General features: G+C 50.3%; 2 protein-coding genes across 12 annotated transcripts; one reads left to right on the top strand and one right to left on the bottom strand.

Moving 5' to 3' along the window:
• Positions 1 to 25: 25 nt before the first annotated feature.
• Positions 26 to 3,563, top strand: entr1 (endosome associated trafficking regulator 1). Of its 6 annotated transcripts, none has more exons than XM_086075125.1 (9): positions 26 to 160; positions 275 to 369; positions 1,079 to 1,158; positions 1,225 to 1,288; positions 1,730 to 1,803; positions 1,864 to 1,975; positions 2,305 to 2,367; positions 2,450 to 2,589; positions 3,368 to 3,563. In XM_086075125.1, the coding sequence occupies exons 1-9, from the start codon at positions 124 to 126 to the stop codon at positions 3,456 to 3,458; spliced, it is 756 nt and encodes a 251-aa protein (XP_085931251.1). In that variant the 5' UTR covers positions 26 to 123; the 3' UTR covers positions 3,459 to 3,563. The 6 variants fall into 6 exon arrangements, with proteins under 6 accessions (XP_085931251.1, XP_085931247.1, XP_085931250.1 ...); XM_086075121.1 differs by having other exon boundaries at positions 1,052 to 1,158; XM_086075124.1 differs by lacking the exon at positions 26 to 160 and having other exon boundaries at positions 167 to 369; positions 1,082 to 1,158.
• Positions 3,559 to 21,392, bottom strand: ccdc180 (coiled-coil domain containing 180). 6 transcript variants are annotated; one of them, XM_086075115.1, is made up of 36 exons: positions 21,124 to 21,392; positions 19,874 to 19,971; positions 19,728 to 19,816; positions 19,544 to 19,653; positions 19,366 to 19,485; positions 17,729 to 17,839; positions 17,553 to 17,648; positions 17,322 to 17,485; positions 16,168 to 16,287; positions 16,028 to 16,107; positions 15,856 to 15,944; positions 15,665 to 15,784; positions 15,423 to 15,596; positions 15,239 to 15,354; positions 14,452 to 14,578; positions 14,322 to 14,382; positions 14,154 to 14,245; positions 13,896 to 14,083; positions 13,652 to 13,821; positions 12,406 to 12,586; positions 12,148 to 12,294; positions 11,333 to 11,477; positions 10,398 to 10,514; positions 10,223 to 10,300; positions 9,931 to 10,148; positions 9,850 to 9,860; positions 8,630 to 8,690; positions 7,701 to 7,766; positions 7,513 to 7,579; positions 7,274 to 7,409; positions 7,024 to 7,184; positions 6,005 to 6,130; positions 5,852 to 5,945; positions 5,531 to 5,591; positions 5,318 to 5,450; positions 3,559 to 3,785 (listed from the first exon to the last, which is right to left on the bottom strand). In XM_086075115.1, the coding sequence occupies exons 1-36, from the start codon at positions 21,181 to 21,183 to the stop codon at positions 3,663 to 3,665; spliced, it is 4,110 nt and encodes a 1,369-aa protein (XP_085931241.1). In that variant the 5' UTR covers positions 21,184 to 21,392; the 3' UTR covers positions 3,559 to 3,662. The 6 variants fall into 6 exon arrangements, with proteins under 6 accessions (XP_085931241.1, XP_085931240.1, XP_085931243.1 ...); XM_086075114.1 differs by adding an exon at positions 20,960 to 20,997 and having other exon boundaries at positions 19,728 to 19,971; positions 21,124 to 21,391; XM_086075117.1 differs by having other exon boundaries at positions 9,820 to 9,860; positions 19,728 to 19,971.
• Positions 21,393 to 22,079: the final 687 nt, after the last annotated feature.

The raw sequence follows: 22,079 nt of genomic DNA, 5'->3' as shown, positions 1-22,079 counted from the left end.
GCCAACCAATGGGACGTTATAAACGCCGTCACGTGTGTGTGTGTGTGTGTGGGTGCTTGTTGTTAACTTCATGTTTTGAGGGACGAGCGATGATCGATCAACGGTAATCGATGTGACGTCACCATGTCCACACGGGGGAAGACTTTAATCATCGCTGAAGGTGTCTTTTTTAATTTTTGATTCGTAACAAAATGTTTGGTTGCCTTGCAAAACGTCACACGCTGGATGAAGCTTGGCTGCATTTTGTTGACCAAATTCTCGGTGGACTCCTCAGACCAAAGTGAGGAGTGCAACCCTTTCTCCTTCAGGGAGTTCCTGCGTTCCAAAAACCACGACCGGAACCGGAACGAGGACGGAGCAGCGTGGGAGGTGTGTGCGCGCGCGCGCGTGTGACGTAGGCTCGGGGATTGCAACTTTAACTTGATCACGTTCGGTTCCAACACGAGACAAATGATAAATGATGACGTGAAAACACAATGGCCGTTCTTGTCACGGACTTCTATTTCAAAGGATTAACAATTGGCGATGAGAGAGCGAGTGGCCAAATAATGACCTTAGAAAATTGCCCTTTCCAAGGAATTCAAATAAGTGACTTGAGTATCATTGAAGCTCAAAGTATTACATATTCTTTATAGGAATCGACAGATTCATCAATCTACGCGATCCTCGTGAGAATAAGCGGTCAATTATTCAAATACTTGTAAATTGCTGCCCAGTTAATATTCTGCCGTTTCTGTCGTCTTGCACGAAAGCAGGCGGATTGTCTTTGTGTAGTGGTTTCGAAAGAAGACATTTGCAAACATCTGCTTTTACTTAAATAATCAACATTTTTGCAGATTTTTAGACGGATGTCCTCAATTTTTGTCAACTATTCAGGCCACCAAATCAAAATCCCGTCGTCGCGGTTGGCGAGCGGAGAATGAGCAAATGATCCCGAGGTCAGCGTCATCTGCTCGCCGACTCGCAAAAACGCCACGGGATTTTGGGTGGACTCTTCTGGGCCGCAGTACGGAAATGAGGGCCATTTGCTTTGGTGTTGTTGGCCAATCAGGAGGAGGAGGAGGAGGAGGAGGAGGAGGAGGAGGAGGAGGAGGAGGAGAGCGCGGCGTGTTGGCAGCGCTTGCATTCCGACGCGGATAGCTCCGCCTTCCCGAGCACGTGAGTGGGCCGATCGGCGCCGATGCACGCGTCCATACGGGGCATGACATCGGCACTTGTCTTCAGGATCGACGACGGCGACCATGATGTCACACTGCCAATCGCTAGCCGGGGGAGGAGCTTACAGGAGGTATTTCCATCCCTGATCCGACAGTCGTTCATTTATTATCGAGCACTCGGTCTTCCTTTCATCCGCTGTGCATCCAATAAACCTCAATTCGGCCGTGAATTCATTCGACACTCATCCATTCATCTTTTCATTCATCCTAAAATCATCCATTCCAAAATTCCTTCATCAATCAGCTCGCTGTCGTCGGATTTCCAAGCGAAACACGATGACGTCCACCACACGAAACTCGTCAGATCAGCCAAAGGTTTGGTTCGGCTTGCGCCACAAGGTCTCGCGATATCAAAGTTCAGCTAAACGGCGGGCGGGCACGCGTACCGCTCGCTGCGCTGGCCAAACTCCCGTGAAGATGAAAACCAGTACGCGTTTGTCATCGTCATGCGCCGGCTACCGAAATGAAGACCTCGTGTGTGTGTGTGTGTGTGCGCGTGTGTGTGTGCGCAGCTGCGCGAGGACAACGCCACGCTGAGAATAAGCATGCGGGAGCTTCGCAAAACATCACAAGCAAACGAGCGAAGGTGAGCGGCGGCCAATCAGAGCGCTCGCTCGCCGGCTTACCCAGGATGCTTTGCGTGCAGGGCGGAGGCGCTGCAAGAGGAGCTGGAGCGGAGGCGGCGGCAGGAGCGGGAGGAGGCGCGAGACCTGGACAGCATGGTCTACTCGGTGGAACGCAACCTGCATCAGATGACGGTGCGTTCCCGTGGCAACGTCAGCACGCCGCCTTCGCCATCCACATCACGCCATCGTGCGTAGCGACCAATCATTTCCGATCCCCAAATTTAGCAGAATAAAATTGTCAGAAGTCACCAAAGAATATGTGATGAGTAAAGCAAGTTTTGGTCCCCGTGACGCGACCAGATTGGAATTACAAGCGCAACATTTGACATTTTGTCTCTCGCATTTGTTTCGCTTGACAAAAAAGTGCCGTTGAGTGACCAAACGGTGCATTCACAGACAGCGAGTAACTTCCAAAATCATCACGCCGCGCAACTTGTAACACTTTTTGTTGGTGTGGTCAGAAACGAGCGCTGAGTGCCGAGAGCGGCGTGGCCAGGATGAAGGCGGAGCTTCAGCAGCTGCAGGTCATACGCGCGCGCGCACACACAAGTTCATCATCAACACACACATCAACTGCGTGCGTGCGTGCGTGCGTGCGTGCGTCAGGAGGAGCTGGAGTGCAGGCGTAGCGAAAACCTCAAGCTCAAGTCGGACCAGCGCGACGTCGTCGCGGCGATGAAGCACAGCGCCAACGTGGCGTCCGACCACCTGGACAAGACGGCCACGCACGCGCACTCGTCCATACGGTGGGTACACGTTTGTTGACTAAACGGGTTGCAAGCTTGCTCGTGTTCGGCTTCAGCGTTAACGCAGAACGCTTCCACAACGCTGATCTGCATACAACTGAAGACTTTTGAAGTGGCGAGGCCGCCATATTGCTCCTCCCAACAATACATTTACAGTATGGAAATTGGAGAACATTTGAGACAGGACTGTCGACAGCATGATTGATCATGTTTTCCATTTGTTCAACGAGAGGACATTTGACCTTAAATACATGTTTTAAATGACATGCTTAATGATGTTTACAGGAGGAAACTTGTAGTTATATTTTGATGAAAGAATGATTCAACAAAAGATGCCTGTGCCAAATCTAAGATTGGGGTGGGAGGAACTGAGGGGGTCTTCAAAGCAGCACATACCGCCCACCCGCCACCCGGGTCCACCCCGCCAACCAACGCCCACCACTATACTAAGAGCCTACCAGTTGTTTATGTCTCATCTGTATAGGATTCAGTAGTGTGCTCGCATCTCGAGGGGAGTGGCAAGATGGCCGCCCCGTGGCTTCAACGGCTCGCATGGGTGTGTATGGGCTAGCTACCAGCTATCCAGTTCTATATACAGATCCGTGTTGAAGAAAGGCTACTTCCTGGTTGTCTCGATGTCGTCAATCGACTTGATGGGCGTCGCCCTCGCCCACAAACAAACACGCCAGTCATCTGACTCGCCCAAACGACCACACGCTCTTCACAAACATGCCGATGATGTCACGGGGCGTGGCCCACCTGTGCTCTGTCTGCGCAGTCGTCTGCTGGAGGGGGCGGAGTCTCTGCGTCTGGTCTCGCAGCTGCTGCGCTCCATCCACAAAATGGCCGATGTGACTTCAGACGCCTGAAGCGCTGGTCGCCGCGGAAACGCGTTGGCCCGCTGACGATTGGCTGCTGATTGGACCGAGGCCGCCTCTTTGATCTTTACCAGCCAATAAAACATTTGGACTCCTTCTCGTCTTCTTTATTGACAAATGATGAGCTCACACGGCCCACAGCAAATCAGTGTGCGCGTGTGCGCACGTGTCAGTGCGTGTGCGTGCGTGCACGTGTCAGTGTGTGAGCGTGTGTATCTGCAGCCTCCAGTGTGTCTTCCAGCTTTGAAGCTCGTTAAGTCGTCTTCGTTTGTCCGCGTCCGATTGAGACAGCTGTGACGAGAACACCTGCTCAAAACGCTGTCTCACACACACGCACGCACACACACACGCACGCGCACACGCACACAGATGGATGTTTGTCAAAAGTAGTGACATTGATTACTCGAGTATTGATGTTAGGATTTCAGAAGACTTTTGTAGGAGTTGAAGCTTTTTAGTCATGTTTTCTGAATAGAATGAAGTGTAATTGCACATCCACTGCAGTAGGTGGCAGTGGCGCTCTTATTGTCAGACTATGTGCAGTGATTATAAACACGTTTTTTTGCAGATTTACATTTGCTTCTAGTTTTCTTTTAAGGATACAATGTAATGCAGAGTTGTTGTTTTTATAGACAACTGATACTAGTCACAATGGAGAGTAGTGCAAAACATGAACAATTAAAAAATAAAAACAAAACAGCTTTCCGGACAAAAGGGTAGAAGTTTTGCACAGAAGAAATTGGGTTACTTTTTTGAACTGATCAAATAAAAGCAAAACTTTTTAAGTTCTCGGTTTATGTAAAAAAAAAAAATCATAATAAGAATGCAAATATCAAATTATATAATAAATACAAAAAATCTGAGATGTGATTTTTAGGCAAAATCGTCCAGCGCTCGATGAAGGCGAACACGTTCAAGAGGCCCGCGAGCGTGAACGTGCGTTTCACAGAGCGCAAGAGTTGACCTTGACGGAGATCGGACCATATTCGGCATTTGACGCGAAAGTGCCGATCGGCTCTAATGTGCCCGATCGACCAATGACATCATTGAGCAGCTTCGTCAAATGTGACATAACATCACATTTCATGTTCATCAGCATTTTTGAAAAAAAAAAAACGGCCCAAAAAATTGGGACGATGTAAATAAAGCCTCATTGCAAAAAGTCCAACTTGAATCGTGTGTCAGTCATCACCAACGGCAAAACTTTATTGCTCGTTCAAGTGTGGAATCCAAATTCGCGGCAGGAATGTGACGGCGCTGCTTATAGCGGCATCGAGGGATGTAACGATAACGGCAATATCGTGATATCGCGATATTAAAACTGCCACAATATCGTCGTCGTCATGTCACCATATTAAAAGCAGCACATCTGTTCAAAAAAAGTCAGGTTGATTTCCATTTGTAGCACCCTCTAGTGGCTACTTTTTTAGTACAGTAGAATTTTCACGAGGCATGTTTTGGCCCTTCTCCGTTTCAAATCCGCGCTCACGAGCACATGACGAGGAACGTCATGTGCTCGTGAAGCGAGTCGATGCGTGCGTGCACGAGCACGTTCAGTGCCTCAATATGACGTCGCATGAGAGATTGTTTTTATGCATTGCTGTCTTGTACAAAAGCACAATATTTTTTGTATGAGCTCATTTTTTGACAATATTGTGACTTGTGTTTTTGTCGCCAACCTCCCCACAATAACGTGATCATTATCGTATGGTGATGTTTGTATATCGTTACGTCCTAACATGACGAGAAGACATTTTTGGGGCTGAAGTTGAATGACAACGTGCGTGCGCGTGCGCGTGCGCGTGCGCGTGCGCGTGCGCGTGCGCGTGCGCGTGCGTGTGCGTGCGTACCTTGGTGGCGGCATCTCTGTGCTGGATGACGACCAGATGTCCCAGGGTGCACTTGGCGGTGGTGATGGCGGCGGTGGTCGTACCGGAGGCAGCGTTGGCGGCAAGCGACATCTGAGGAATGCCCGACCACACCCTGCCGAGCGAGCGTGTCAGACTTTTATTGTGAAGGTCTGACCAGAAGTGGCGGCGGCGGCGGCGGCGGCGGCGGCCCACCTGCAGGGTTGCTGTGTGGTTTCCATGGCGACGTCCTCTGACGTCTGCTGGGGCGTCACTTCTGATCGCGTGACCCAAACACCGTCGCCGCGGAAACGACAGCAACAACATATTCACACACAACTTCTTGTGCACCAACCACACCGCACAAGTACACACAATTAACTGCACACAAACAAAACGATGCCACTTCAGCTGAGCTCAAAAACGACACGCAGAATAAACGACGACACGTTCGCACTAATGCGAGCGCGCACGCAGACGACGACGCGTCAGACCACGAAAAAGCGACACATACGTGACACGGGTCATGTGACTGACCCGGCAGCGGAAGTCGGTCCATCTGATGGAGGAGGTGCTCGGTCAGCGACGCCAGCGAGGTCACAAACTCCTCCCCTCTGCGCCGCATACACTCCTGCACATGGCGGCAGGTCAGAGGTCACGCGTCACCGCCGCCGGGCCGAGTCAGCGTACCTGCAGTTCCCGATGCGAGCCCAAGATGGCGTCGTGGAGTCTCTGCTGTCGGGCCTCCTCGCCCCGCCTCAGCGCTTCCATCTCATTGGTGGAGAGTGACACGCGCAGACCGGCCACGCTCGCCATCTGAACACGCACGCGCACGCGCACACGATCAGCGGCATGCTAATGCTAATGCTAATCGACAGTCAGGCCACGTGCGGCCAAGTCCGAGACAACGTCATGCTAAAAAACGGCAAACGTTAAAAAATAAGCAAATCAATCAATAAATGAATACAATTGAAAATAAAAATGCATATCAAAAATACAATTCAAAAATTTAATATAAACGGGGGGGAAAAAACTAAATATACATATATCCATAAATAAATAAAAGTAAAATAATTTTTTTTTAAAAATGAGATCAATAAATATATCAATCAATGGAAACGCTCTGATCTCACATTTATATTTATTTCATGCTGCAGACGCTCTGCCAGGTCGAAATGTTATGCAAATGAGGGGGCGGTCCTTCCTAAGCACGTCTTGGGTTGGACTCAACGTTCAAGTGAGCGGCCGGTCTCGCCAGCGGCCATCTTGTCTGCTTTCACCACAACTTGCCACTTGAGTTTTGAGCGTTTGGATGGATTGATATCCAATTCTATTTATAGATTATTTTTGTATTCATTTCCACTTTGATTTTTTGAAGCTCGTTTTTTTTTGTGTGATTTATATTTGCTTTTATTTATGGATATATATTTATATATATATAATTTTTTTTTAAATATTTGAATTATATTTTTTATATCGGTTTTTATTTCTACATTTATTTTAAATTTTACAATCCTCCATATGCTAATGCTAATGCTATGCAGTGAATGAATTGCACGGTTGTCATGGCGACAGTGTTAGGACGCAATCCGCGGGGCCACATTAAGCTAATGCTAATTGCGGTTGTCATGGCCGTCCGTTGAATAACATTTTGCGAGCCGCGCTAACGCTAACGCGGCGCCGACGGCATCAGCGGCGCGCGTCCTTACCTTCTCCTCCTCGCTGGCGGCCTTTGTTTCCTCGAAGGAGCGTCGGACCCGCCCCGCCTCTTCCCTCAGCTCCGCCCCCAGCTGGTTCTCGTGCGCACGGATCAAGGTGGCGGGCAGCAAATGCGTCATGTCGGCCAACACGCACTGCTGCTGCTCCAGCGCTGCACGCGCGCACGCACACACACACACACAGAGAAACACGTCAAGGGCCCGCTGGCGGGACGAGGGCCCGACGGCCGGCGCCTGCGACCTTCCCTGCTGGCGCTGAGCAGCGTGCGGGCGTGCTCGTGATGTCCCAGAAGCCTTTGCTGCGTGTTCTCCACCCACTGGTCCAGACCGGCAGGAAGTCGATGGAAGCCGCCGCAGCGCTGACTCTGGTAGAAGTCCTGAGCAGGTGGACGGCGTCACGCCAGGGTCACGGCAGGGTCACGCCAGGGTCACGCCGGGGTCACGCCAGGGTCACGCCAGCAAAGCCGTACGGCACGTTACCTTGGCAACCAGCAGGAGTGTCTGATGAGTCCTCCTCAGGATGGCGTTGACGATGGAGATGTAACAACTGCGCAGACGGGCAGATGATGACATCATCATCAGGCGTGCAGATGATGACATCATCATCAGGCGTGCAGATGATGACATCATCATCAGGCGTGATGGAGGTGGGTTGAATGTGGACTCACTCTGGATTGGGATCTGCTTCTGATTTGGCGCCAAAGATCTGCAGCCTTTTGTCAGTCCTGAACGACCTAGCAACACAAACGCGCGCGTGTCAGCAAAGGCGCCGGATGACGTCATGCAACACAAATGCAAATAATAATAATAATGTTAACATTGATTGAATTATTTAAATGTAGCACAAGTTTGTCACGTGACAAATATTCGACATATTGTTGAGGGAATGCCGAAATATTCAAATTCTTGATGATTATTCCAGGCACATTTATTCGCCACACTTTCGTCCTAACGTTCAACTCGCTTCAAAAATGGCCGCCTTTCGAGGTATTGATCGTCCGATTCCACGTTATTTACAATATTGGCACAATTTGAACTCATTCATTTTCAACGGGACTGACACTTGCCACGCCCACTCCCATACATACAACCGAGCATGGTCCAGAAACCAGGAGGTCGCGGGTTCAAATCCAACCTCCGACTGGACATTGCAAATGGCAATTATGCAAATATTATTTTTTTTTTTCGTTGGATATCATTTGTTCCAGTTTTCCAGCTCAGTAAATGGAGGCTACTTTCAGATAGCACGTCCCGGGTTCAAGTTCCCACTCCAATGAATACTTAGTCATTTTCCCCATCATTTATCTTCATAAGCATTCAGCCATTAATTAGCATTCAGCCATTAGCATTCAGCCATTAGAATTCAGCCATTAGCATTCAGCCATTAGCATTCAGCCATTAGCATTCAGCCATTAGCATTCCACTTTCAGCATTCCCTCGCAATTTCTGCTGAAATTACATTTAGATTCTTTCTTAAAAAAGGTTATTTTACAGCTGCAATAAATTGGGCCCTGTAAAGAGAAGGAGCCAGATGGCCAGTCACGGAAAGACTTGCTCCCGAACGACCCCGGTCAGGTCTGGGCTCGAGCGTGCGTACCTTGCGACACCGGCAGATTCGCTGCGTCTTGGCGATTGTTGGCGCTGGGTCGAGTTCGGACCTGCAACGGGACAGACGGCAAAAGACAGAGTAGCGATACGCTGTCGAGTACTCGCAAAGGCTGCCGATACCACTCACTGGCGCCCTCCTGTGGCCTACGGGCAAGGCGGGCCTCCGGGAGCATCGGAACTCTTGAACGGTGACTGACGAGAGCGCGACGTGGGTTCACGCTCCCCAATCACACGTTGTTTCCGTAGCAACGCGACGAGGCGCGCTAACCGCGCTTTCTTTATACCCGTTCGCCGAGACACGGCCGCCATTTTACGACGGAAACAACAATGGCCAAGTCAAGTTCCTACAAAAAGTATTCAATGGGAAATGATTTTGGAAAAATGAATATCTTCGATATGTTACAGTAACAAGCAATCAATTTGCGATAGACTGACACGTTTTTTTTCAGGGTCAATACCGATGCCGATGATTAGTAGGAGTCAAGGATGCCGACAACCGATATTTATTTTCAGTAAAAAAATGATTGGCGTCAAAAATCTTGACTTTGATGTCATGTCTTAAAGCTTGAATGCTTATTGAACAATTTTTCAGACTTTTCAAAATGTTCATCTTCGACAATATTCTTCATTTTAAATTTCTATGAAAAAAAATTTCAGGGAGCTCTTAAAAAGTGAAATGGACACTTAAAGAAGTAAATACCAAAGCTATATTTTTTTCCTAAATTAAAAAAACAAAAACCTTAAAATCTTTGTTTGAATGTTGAACAAAAACAAAAGGTTGAAAAGTTTCCAGGGTCTTCGCTTATAACGTTAACTGAAAATTGCAATAAATAGTTCCGAGATTCAAATGGTTTTAGATTGACCGATTATCGGCTGCCAGATTTTGAAAAATGGCCGATACGATATTCATCAAAATGCCCATCGTGCCGATTATCGCTCATGTGGAGCAAACTTGTCATTTGAAATTCCATATTTTTTGAAATTCCTTTTTCTTCATACATTCAAATGATTTGTCATCGGTTGAATAGAAATGAATCTTCGTTACTTGGTATCGGCATCCATGAGTACTCGCACTGGTATCAGTCTAAACAAAGTGGTATCGAACATCCCTCACACGCACACATGATGTCAACCTTTAGCCTGCACACGTTGGAGCGCATTTTCAAGATGGCAGCCAACATGCCAGGGTGGAGGGGGCGGAGTCAGTACCTTCACAGAACCTGATGGACATGTCGGCGAGGTCAGATTGCGCACACACACACACACACCTGTACGCACGCACGCACGCACCTGTTGAGCGACTTGACCACGCCCACTATGGGGTCCTCCATGATGTTCCCTCCCGAGCGGCAGGGCTGCAGCAGGGCAGGGGGCGGGGCAGACCACACCTGCTTTCTGGACTTGGATACGGTGGGCGGAGCCACGCTCTCCTCGTCCAAGTAGTGTCTCCGCCTCCTCAGGTCCTCGCTGATGGCGGACAACGAGACTATGACCTGATCGGCGCAAACCTGCGCGAGACGAGAAGCGAGGAGATGAGACGAGGGCGGAGCCATCGGCCAAAGGGAACTCGTCGCGGTCGAACCTGCTCTTCTTCCAGAGTTTTCCTGAGCTGCTCCAGGCGAGCGCTGATGACCGCCTCCTGCTGGTTGCTGCTCGCCGCCTGATCGCGCACGCACGCACGGACGCTCAACTCCAAGCTCGCCAAAGTGAGCGAAGGCGGCGAAGGCGGCGACGGCGGCGACGGCGACGGAGGCTACCTCGGCTTTGACTTCCACTTGCGTGCTGCTGAGGATCCTCTCGATCAACTCGATGAACTTGACCTCGGCCTGCAGCACGCACAACTTCTCCTCCAGACGTCCGGACGCCGCCTTCACCTGACCAAGATGGAAAAGCGCCGTCGGCACCGCCCTCCTGTCCGAGCTGCGTGCCGACCATCTCAAACGTGTGACTTTCATGCACGCAACACGCAACACGCATGTTAACGCCACGACAGGCATGGAAAGATTTGACTCCTGGCTCGCTTGACACTTTCTGGAACGATTCATCGGCCGCCGATTATAATTGGCCCATTATCGCCATTATGCCTAAACAATCGGCCAATTAGCCGATGATGTTCCCCTTAAAACGTTATCATCAAAGAAAACCAAACTTTCCAACACCGTGAAAGTACCCCGAATGCAACATTTTGCTTGCGTAGCATTAGCAACTAGCAAGTGTGTAGCGTATGTTATTCAGTAGCGGTGACTACTCGTCGAGTTGCGTAGCGGTTGGGAAAAAAAGTGGTATCGAACATCCCTAATCTGACCATGCGCCATGACGTGCATGTATTCTGTAAATTCAGCCCACTCGCTTTCATTTTTCACAGGCGACATGTAATAATAATTCCATGTTCCCATAATAGCTCCAATAGGACTTATTATCATGTTAAAGCATTCATCCATCATCAGCGGCGAGCAAATAAGGCGGAGGTGGCCGCCTCTGATTTTCGAACACGGGAAAAACCCTGCATATGCTAGCAAGTGAAAGCACGCTGCCACATGTTTTTGCATGCTAGCATGCTAGCATATGTTTTGAGCAAGTGTATGTTGAACCGTGTCCAATAGTGCGTGTTCAGAAATAGCACCCGTACAGCACGGGGCGTTTATCACCCGCAATTGGCGTGCGTGCGTGCGTGCGTGCGCGTGCTTGAGACCTGCTGCAAGGTTTTGGTCTGCAGGTTGTGCAGGTCCGCGTAGACGCTCTCCTCGGTGACGCTGATGCGTTTGCTTTCCTCCTTCAGACGCCGCTGGAAGAGTTTCACCTCCTGACGCGTGTAGTCGCCTCCTTCGCTGAACAGCCTAGTGGACAAACGCGGGACGGCACACGTCAACATGCCGCTCACGCAAATGTGACACAGAGGAATACATTGACCGTGAAAATCACATGACGTGCATGTGCAAGGCATGATGGGAAAATGGAAATCATTTAGCGCAGCTAGAAAAAAAAGACGTCTGGCGGAAATTGGGCCAAAACCAAAACAAGTTACGATGAAGTCAAATTTAGATTTGTGCAAATATTTATGCCAACAGTCAGTTAACCAAAACTAACAAAAAAAACTCAAAAAAATTCCAAAAACAATTTCAAAATAAAATAAAAAACGAAAATGCTTTTTTTTAAAACTAAAACTAATTGAAACTATTATTTTATGTTTTCAAAACTAACTATAATGATAGCAAAAATGTCCTTGGTTTTCGTCTTTGCTAATGAATTTAACGCATGAGCGATGATTTTAAATGTGATATTAAGTATATTTATTTGACCGGAATAAGGACGTTTGAAAGTGACGTCATTTAGCAGCAGCCAATAGAAAACAGGAGTTACTTTGCTCATGATGTTTATGAAATATACAAGCAGAAATGGCAGAAAGTCAAAACCCTGCCAGTTTGGCTTCAGCCATTGATGCTAGCGAGCGAGTGGGAGGGGCACAACAATGGCGGCGGCGGCGGCGGCGGCGGCGGCGGCGGGCACCTGAACGATCTGAGGAGTCGCGCCGTCCGATTTCGGAGTTCGTCCATCTGCAGCTGAAGCGACATCCGGAAGGACGACTGCGAGCGCTGGGTGTGTTTGATGTGCTCGTCCAGACAGTCCTGCAGGGTGGAGCTGAGGGCCTCCAGGCTGACGAGCCGACGGGACGAGACGGGACGAGACGGGACGAGACGAGACGGGACGGGACGAGACGGGACGTGACGCACTCACGGGAAACCACTGCGCCCCCCCCCGGCCTACCGTTGGCTGCCGTCCGTTTTGAGGACGCCGTCCTCCATCTCGCCGAGCGTGGCGGTCAGCTGCCGGTTCTTCTCGTTGGTGGACGTCTGCAGCTCCTGCAACGCCGCCGTGCACGAAGTCAGCACGTCCGACACTTGCTGGCAGTGCGAGTCCACGCGCTGCTTGTGCAGCTGCAGCTCGGCTACGCGCATACGCACGCGCACACGCACGCACACGCATGCACACGCACGCACACGCATTCAATTAGTCAACATGCTCATCACTGGAGGGGTGCAAAAATAATAATAATAATCCATTCACAGAAGAATCGAGATTCTCATTGACTAACATTCACAATCCATTTCAAAGGTCCCGAGATCCATTTTATTATTAAAAGCTATAAAATTTATACCTAACAGTTGGGGGGGGGGGGGGGGGGGTCGGGAGGGATTTCCCCTTTCCTTACAATTCAAAATTTTAATGACAAATAATGAATCTAATAAAAAAATGTAATGAAATTCTTTGCACATCCACAGATTGAAGCAGGACAATTTGTCAACCTAATTATTTTGAAATGAAAATCAATTCTGAATCGAATCAAAGATTGCCACCCCTACAATCCCGCCACTCAAGCTGCTAACGTTATTTGTTTTATTAGATAATCACAATATTCCTTGTCAACGTGCTAATCCTGTTCATCTCTATGCTAAGTCACATGCTAACAATACTCGTCAACCTGGTTACCGCGTTTAGAGTAACATGCTAATCATCATGCTAATCATCATGCTAATCATCATGCTAATCATCATGCTAGTCAACATGTGAACACAAGAGCTAATAATGCTACTCCACATGTAGATCAGGTTTGTAAACATGAAAAAAAAAAGAATACAGAAACACAAATGTGTAAATCTGCGAACGCCAAACGTGGAGTTTGTGGCGGTCCGCATTTTTCTCTCTGCTGATTTTGACTCTTTTCCCACATAAGAACAACATGGGATTTTTTTTTGGGGGGGGGGGGTTATCTCATGGCCAAGATGATGTGGCAGTAACGTGTTGTAAACTTAGCAAGCTTATGTGCAACATTTTGAACATCTTGCAAATCAACTTGCGATTGTGATTGGTTAGTTTAGATCCAATCATGAATCACAAACGATGCGTCGGATCGGTTTCGACACGCAAATATCACGGAATCGTGTCCGCTGGCACCATGTGTGGGTCTGAAGGGGTTAACGCGAGTGAAGATGCTAATAATGTGTGTGCGTACCCATGCGGGGGATGTAAATGCACGTCTTGACATGCAGCGGGTCAAGCGGCTGCATCTGCAGCTCGTGGTACGCGCGCACCGCCTCCTTCCTGTCCGTCACCGTGGCGACGGCCGACGTCAGCACGTCCTGGAAACGGCGCTCCACGAAATCCAGGAACCAAATGCGCATCCTGCAGACACGCACGCACGCACGCGCGCACGGCGTTTGTCTCGCTGATTAGCACGCCATGCTAACTGCTCGCACCTGTTGAGCGCCTGCATGAGAAGCTCCACAGGAAAGGCGCTGAGGTGCGTTTCCTGTTGCTTGCTCATGTTGCCGGGCAGGTCGGAGGCGGGGCATCTGAAGGCGGGGCCAGAGTAGGACACGCCCCTGGACGAGGTCAAGTTGACCTTGCTGCTGAGGTCGTACAGCTCCAGAAGGGACGACTCCGCCTGAGCAAGCGAGCGCGCACGTTATCCGGCACGCTTGCTGGCCGGCCGACCAATCAAAAGCTGACCTCACCTCAGCCAGCGAATCAGAAGGCTCTTCAGGTGCCGTATCATCCGGACAGCTGATTGGCTGCTCCTCTGTTGTCCCGCCCCCTGGACTACTGTCTGTGCGCACACCGAACGCGGAAGGTCAGAGTGCAAGGTGATGACATCGTCATCGTCATCGTGCAAAGTGACCGACCTTGACTGTCGCTGGCGATGATGTCATCGACTGGCGGCAGCTTCTCCAGCTCTTCTGCGCTCTGCGGGAGGGCAAAGACGGCGTGACGTCATCATCCGCGCTCACTGGCGGCGTTTGTGCACGCGCTCACAGGATCGAAGGCGTTGCCCAGGCGGAAGAAGTTGCTGAGCAGGCGGCTGAAGTCTAGCAGCTCGTTGACGAAGGTGCGAGGGAGGCGGTCCAACACGGCGCACTGGTCCGTCACGCACTCGCCGCAGCTGCGCACATCACGACAAGTCACATGACACCGGCCAGAGAAAAACGACCACGGGCCTCCTCCGACTCTCGTGTTTGCCTTGCAGACGAGCCGCAAGTACTTGGAAGGTACGCGCCTTCCAATTGGGCAAGAGTTTGGGGGCGGCGCCGAGCCGGCCGGACGCCGCCATTGCCGCCAAAAGGAAACTCTTTACGGTAGCAAGATTGAACGCAACTGGGTCACAGACGACGCAATTTGTTATTAATCATTCAATGTTATTCATATTAATCCAGTAACCGTTGAAAAATGATCATATATAACATATTGATAATGAATTAATAATCAATTAATTTATAGAATGGATTATTTGTTATGAATTATTAAATATGATTAACAATATGCATTGAATAATTATACATGTCAATAATAATTAATTAATAATTAAACATCAATTATATAAACAATGAAGTTACATAATAAACTATTTGTTATGAATGATCAAATATTATTAATATGAATTTAATATGAATAATTATAACATTAATATTATTAATTAATTAAATCATATAATAATAATAATTAAGTTTCCCTGAGGGGTGCACTCACATATATGTGTAGAAATGTGAGGGGTGTGCTGACTTTTGAAAGGCGCGACAGGCCGTAGTGTTAGCGTTAGCGTTACCTGTTCCTGACGTCGCGCAGGTAGACGACGGTCTGCTCCAGCAACAGCTTCAGCGCCGCCTCGCTGCTCTCCTGGCGAAGCGCCGCCAGCAGCTCGTCCAGGAACACCTTCTTCCTCTTTTGTGGGCACGGCGCTCACCGTCGTCATCATCGTCATCATCATCATCATCATCGGTCACGCTCACCTTCACGTGCTGCTCGTGCGCCAGCCGCAGCTCGTCCAGGCGCCGCTGAACTTCCTCCTCCCGCCCGACCAGGATGCCGCCGTGCTTCTCCCACAGCCACGCCAGCGCGCGCGTCACCACGAACACGCGGCGGCTCAGACGCGCCGACGCGCGGTACAGGCTGTCCGAACACGTCTGCGCACACGCGGCAGACAGGTGACGCGCGCGTCAAGCCGCGCGCGCGGCGGACGGGTGAGACTGACGTCGATGGCGGCCAGCTGCATTTCGTCCTGTCTCTGGTGTTGTCCAATCAGAGAGATGAGCTGCGACTTGACGATGTCGCTCACCTCCTCCTCCGGCAGCTCCAGCGCCGACAGCGCCTCCTGCGGGACAAAAGGCGCACGTGGCCTCGCTTGCCCAGATGCGCTAACGGCGGCGGCGGCGAGGAGCGGACCTGGCAGCGCTGCACTTGGGACACGCGATCCTGCCACATCAGCTCGTAACGGCAGCGCAGCTGGTGAAGGAAGTCGGCGTGGCACATGTCTGGCGGGCGCACGCCGCCGAAGCGTCAACGTGGGCGCCCGCGCACACGCAGTAACGCACGCGGCGACGAGCGGCGGAGTTACCGATCTGCTGATTGACGGCCGTCAGCTGCGTGAACCAATCGGAGACCAGAGTTGTGGAGAGGGAGGGCGGGACCAAGGAGCTGGAAGAGACGCGCAATTGGACCGGCAGCTCGGGCGGGGCGGGGCGGCCATTTTGTTACCTGAGGCTGGTGACGATGTCGCAGCGCCGCTGGGACAAGCGCCGCACGTTCTGGTCCACTTCCTGGAAGGTCCGCTGATCTGAGAGCAGCCGCCAAACATCCACGCTCGCCACCGACAACCTGCCGCCCGCGACGGGACCAAACGCGACACGACACGTCTCAACATGCGACCGAGCGACTTTTTGTTTTGTTTTTAAGTTCAGTTTGCTTTCATCACTTTTCATTTCTTACTTTTGATTCGTTATTTTTAGTTTGATCCAAAAAATGCTTTGTTTGACTTTTCATTGTAGTTTTTGCGTGCAAGATTAAAAAACAGGACGTGACCAAATCCAAACATCACGCCAACAATCATCCGATATTATGGGAGGGTGACAAATCTGACGATATTTATAAAAAATTAAAAACTGTATAAAAAGTCACGATATTGTAAAAAAAGAAGAATAAAGTTCATGTTGTGGGGAAAAAGCACAATAATGTGTTTTTGTAAAAGAGCAGCAACAAAGAAATGTTCTTGTCAAGCGTCTGTCGATATAAAGAGAGAAATTCGATTCTCTGCCTCGCAAGCCTCACGTCTAAAGTTGGAAGTTGGAAGTCGGAAGTCGGAAGTCGGAAGTCGGAAGTCGGAAGTTGGAAGTCGGAAGTCGGAAGTCGGAAGTCGGAAGTCGGAAGTCGGAAGTTGGAAGTTGTTGCTTCCCAACAACTTCCAAAGTGGATTTGTGGCTTCAGTTCCTCTCGACGGGTCACAAACCCGCTTGTTTTATACAAATCCCTTTTTTTTTCTTTATATGAAATTAAGAAGGAGAGCACTTGTTAGCTAGCGTCGAGTGAAGCGTCAAAGCGGAGGAGCCACGCGAGACTCGCGACGCCGCTCGCGCTGCCCGTCAACCGAGGCACTGGAAACGGGTGTCAATCTGGTCCGGCGTCAATCCGGCGTCGGGCCGGCGTCGGTCAGCCGTCGCTTCAAGCTCTCGTCTGGCGCAGCCCAAAATGCGTAGGAAGGCGACGGGCCAAAACGAACACGAGGGATGCTAGCTGTTAGCATGAGCGCTACTTGGCGACCATTCGCGGCGAAATGAGAGTTTTGACGACTGACAGGAAAGCGACTGAAGCATTTACGGAGGCGAGAGGTCACCTGAGCCGACGGCCTCGCCCACCTGAACTCCTGGACCACGTGGCCGGCCTGGCTCCGCCTCCACTGGCTGACAGACTCCTCCCACTGCAGGCGCAGGAGCGCCTCCTGCTGGAGCGCCTCCTCGTGCAGCAGCAGCAGGAGGCGCGCTGCGCTGCGGCGGTTGGCCAGCAGGCACTGATTCAGCATCTGACGCACACGCCCGCCACTCAGCGAGGGTCGAGGGTCAGCGGCGGGAGGTCGGTCGGCGCCTTACCGTGGCCTGGCTGTGGATGTGCACGTGAGTGTTGGTGCAAGGCAGGAAGTTGATCTTCTCCAGCAGGTGGCAGTACTTCCTCAGCACGGGTCTGATCTGCGCCAGAGGAGAGCGCCGTCGTTAGTCGCCATGGAAACCGGCCCGCACGTGCGCTGAAGGCGCCGCGACATCGGCACCTTGTTGACTCTCAGCCGCTCGCACTCGCTGACTTGCAGTTCGAAGGTCAACACGCTGGACTTCTTCTCGTTCATGTGAGCCTTCACCGAGCTCCACACGCACAACACCTCCTGCGCGCGCGCACACACACACGTGCATTCCATCGAGTCGTATACGACTTAAAAGGACAAGAAGACAATACATGAGTAGGAAAGTAGAAAAAGAAGAAACAAAGGGATGATGATCAGCAGTTGCACATGTTGGCCTCTAAGGGGCAGTGTGGCGCGGTGCAAAAAACTCGGCCCTGGCATTTTGACCCGGCCCGGCCCAGCCCGACTCTTGCCACTGATGTTTATTGATGTTTGCTATTTGCATTCCAAATGGATTAACGGAACGGTCCTTCTAAATTGTGGGCCGATCTCTTGGGGTAAAATGGAGGACAACAACAATGGAAAAGCATTGCATCGGCCCCCAAAGAGGCCGGCCCGCCGGGCATCTGCCCCGCACGCCAGACGGCCAGTCCGGGCCTGCTGACACGACTAATATTTTGTCCACAATCAGTTTTTCATGTACAATTTCAAAAGACATTTTGCCGATGACATCACGCGTGCTCAAAGCTCGGGTGGCGACCAATCAGGGTTCACTTCAGCCGACGACGCCGTGATCGCTCGTCGGCCGTTTCCTCAACACGCGCCGACGAGCGTCAACTCAACAATCAATTGCACATGAAAAATAACGACGTTCGCCAACTCGTCATCGGCAACAAATTGTTTTCTTACTGCTGAAAATATTCCTTCTTGCTTTATCACCGACTGGGCACAATTTCTTCCTTTGGGGCGTCACGCGGCGTTTGTGCGTGAACATTTCTCTTTTTTTCTTATCCTACGGACGACCAGTCACAATGACGGACGACCAGTCACAATGACGGACGACCAGTCACAAAGTCCGCGCTCGTCTGCCGTTAGCGTGTCACTCGGACCCTCAACTTTGACTTGAGCACTCGTCATGTTTTTAAATACGGCGTGCGCAGTTGAACAGTAAACGGCAACAAACCGCTTCAAAGACGCAATGAAGAAAATATTCATCACTATTATTTTGCTCAGAATTGAAAAGACAAACATTTATTTTTGGGGACAAAATAAGAAAATGTCTCAATGTGATTTAGACCAAATTCTTTGAAAGACGATATAATTATGCAAATGCCTTTTGGATAAAACAATGACTTCAATTTGTTGCAAATTATGACTTTAAACAACTCCAAATTAGTATTCATATTTGTTTTTATGATATGCTGATTTTGAAATTGTAATTGACTTTGAACGACTTGCACAGCCCAACATCATGGGTGTCAAACTCCGGTCCTGCAGGTTTTGGAGGTTCCCCTCTTCCGACACAAGCAGCAAGATGGTTATCAGGCTTATGCGGAGCTTTCTGATGAGCTGATCATAAATCAGCTGTGTTGGAGAAGGGAAACATCCAAAACCTGCAGGACCGGAGTTCGACACCTCTGCCCGACATGGAACATGGTGCATTCAGGGGACTTTGACAACGTCGGGAATTGTAAAGGCGGCGGCCAGTCTGACTTTTCTGTTTTTGGGTCAATTTGTCTGAAGCTTGCCGATGTTGCGTTTGCGCCGCCGCCACCGCCGCCGCGTACCTGCAGGCTGCGCTGTTGCACGTGCGTCATGTCGCGCGCCAGTTCCTGCAAAGAGGCGTCGATTTGCTGCAGCTTGGTCCTCAGGTGCACGCTGTGCGTCCTCACTTGCGCCTCGCACACCTACACACACGTGCGCCGTTCATAGGTGTGAGCGCGTGCGCGCGCGCGCGCGCGTTACCTGCGCGAGCTGCGTGAGCTGCGCGTGCACGTGCCGCACGGCGTCCTGGTGTTGGACCTTCTTGTTTTGGTGGACGCGCTGCAGGATGTCGCACGACTCGTGACGGGCCTCTGAACACAGCGCGCGCACACGCGGGCATCCCATTGGTCGGCTGGCCGGCGTCACATGATGATGTCACACTCACCCACGGTGTCGGGAAGCCTGACCACCTCCTCCGCGTCCGCGTGGCCTTCGCCGCCGCCGCCGTCGTCATCGTCGTCCTCGGGATGCTCCCTGCTCAAACAGGTTGTCATCGCCGGCCGCTGCGAGCGTGCGTGCGTGCGTGCATACCTGCTTCTGGCGCTGCACAGCGTGTCACCATCGGCGGCACGCACACACATTGTTTTTGTGTGTTTGCGTGCAGCCAACAAACTTCGGGACAGACGAACCTTCAAGCAGACGCACGCGTCTTTTATTATTGTTATGAAAATGATTCCATGCGTTGAATCCTTTTTAAACGCTCTTAGGACGAGACCGACCAATCAACCAATTGGACTCACATGGGCTTTAATAATAATAATAATAATGCATGGGATTTCAACGACGCTTTGCAACGGAACGGATTCCTTATTCGTGCGCTCACACGTTGACGCCGCGGTGGCGGTGAGCAGGCTGACGGAAGGAAGCGAGGCTGCCGGTGTGCGCCTACGGCCCCTCCCACCACCGCCAAACATTCGCACCTTCCACACACCGGCTCTGGAGGCAATGCGTGTCAAGCGCCTTGCCCAAGGACACAACGGCACGTGACTTGGGGAGAGCCGACGTTGTGGTTGACGAACGTCTCTCACGCGGCATTTGTAGACAGCCGCTCATAACGAATCGGAAGGGTTCGAGTTCTCCTTCTAAGTGACTCGTCAAAATGTTCAGAAATGCTCTATTGGCAACACGAGCTTGCTTCGATACCACGGATGGACTTCTCGAAGCCGGGACTGTCAAGAGGCCCAAAAGGCAGCCATGTTGCATCAAATAAAATGAGAACTTCCTTTGAAATCACGGCTGTTGTCATCAGTGCACGTTTTACGCTCGGACCTCTGAACGGAGTCCTCATGAGCGCCTTGCAAAGCGCAAACGGCACTTTTTGCATCAACCATTCAGAGTACATGATCTCAATATTGTCAATTGTGACTGTGACCGTCGCTGTCTTTGCAGACAAATCAATGAGTCGCACCTGCAGATTCTTTTTTTTCTCAGCGATGTGCATGTCGCGCTTTTCTGCCCTTTTGCTCGGCTACAAACGAATGTCACAGTTTGGCTAAAGGCAGAAAAGAACGCGAAACAAATCAATGCATTCACGTGGCAACGTTCGAGGGCCAAAGGTGGCTTGACTTCTCCCAAAGGTGAGGAAAGTCCAGTCTTGTATCAGTCGGCGTTTGGTACCTGCTGCATAACTGGATCATGACTTTGTCGAGCTCAGCCTGCCAAATCGCGAGTCGAAAGAATGTTGATAAGCAACATGAGCACGAATCCGCGTGCTGCCAAAGGGCTCGCAAATGATTGCGATTAGCAAGGTTAGCATGAGCACGATCACAAAATGGACGCACCTGATCATTGAAGAGCTGCTGGTAAACTTTGCCGCTCGGAACCACGCGGCTCTCCGCCATGCTAACGCTAGCACGCAGCTAACGCTGACGCTCGACTGACGTCACACGCCTGAGCCCTCACACAACAACACAAATCTTTTCCCTTCTTCGTCTTCTTTTTTCCTTTTGCGAACAACCAACATCGGACAGAAATGTGCTCGGTGGTCTGCGATTGTTGTTGCTGTCTCCATGGAAACGGCCAGGCACGCGCTTGACCAACAGAGGGCGCACGTCAGTCGGCGTGGGCTGACGTCAGCGGTCTCGAAAAGGACTGCACAGAAGCGACGTGGTCAAAAAGAAAACTTGCAAGTTTCACCAAAACAATATGCTGTTGTGTTTGATGCAATGCCGACTGCAGTTCAAATGCTTTTTCAAAATCATTTCATATTGCCCCGCCCTCTTCCCCCCCCCCAGTATATTTGGCATCTCTGCTTGACTCAACGTAAAGATGGTAACAAGAAAATCCGTGCTCCGTTTCACAAATAGATTTTATATGTTGTGTCAAATTGCAACTGTTGAGTCACGGACATTAATCGGAAAAAGGTCTGGTCTATTTCAAATAAGGATTTGCTGCTTACAAATAAGGTGAAGTAAGTGACATTAAAAATATTACATAAATATGATCCAGCCAACCATCATGTGACCCAAGTTCAAAAGGTTCGAAAGTTGCTCTTTATGTGGAACCCGCCCAGAGACAATTCAACATCTCTTCTGGATTTGTGCATACACTCGGACTTTCTGGAACGATTTGACTCGATTTGTTCGCGGGCATTTTTACAGAGAATTTTCGTTGAAATGGGAAAATGGTTGTTTTTTTTTGTCTTTTTAGGGAGTACGTTTAAAAAGATCCTTTGTACTATTAATTTGTTAATACTTAGGGCTATTTATTTTTTATTCATAAATGCAAGTATGGAAAT

Source organism: Leptonotus elevatus, chromosome 5 (assembly GCF_054856555.1).
Source record: "Leptonotus elevatus isolate MCC_2025b chromosome 5, RoL_Lele_1.0, whole genome shotgun sequence".
Lineage (NCBI taxonomy): Eukaryota > Metazoa > Chordata > Actinopteri > Syngnathiformes > Syngnathidae > Leptonotus > Leptonotus elevatus.
This window is presented reverse-complemented; position numbering and strand designations above follow the sequence as displayed.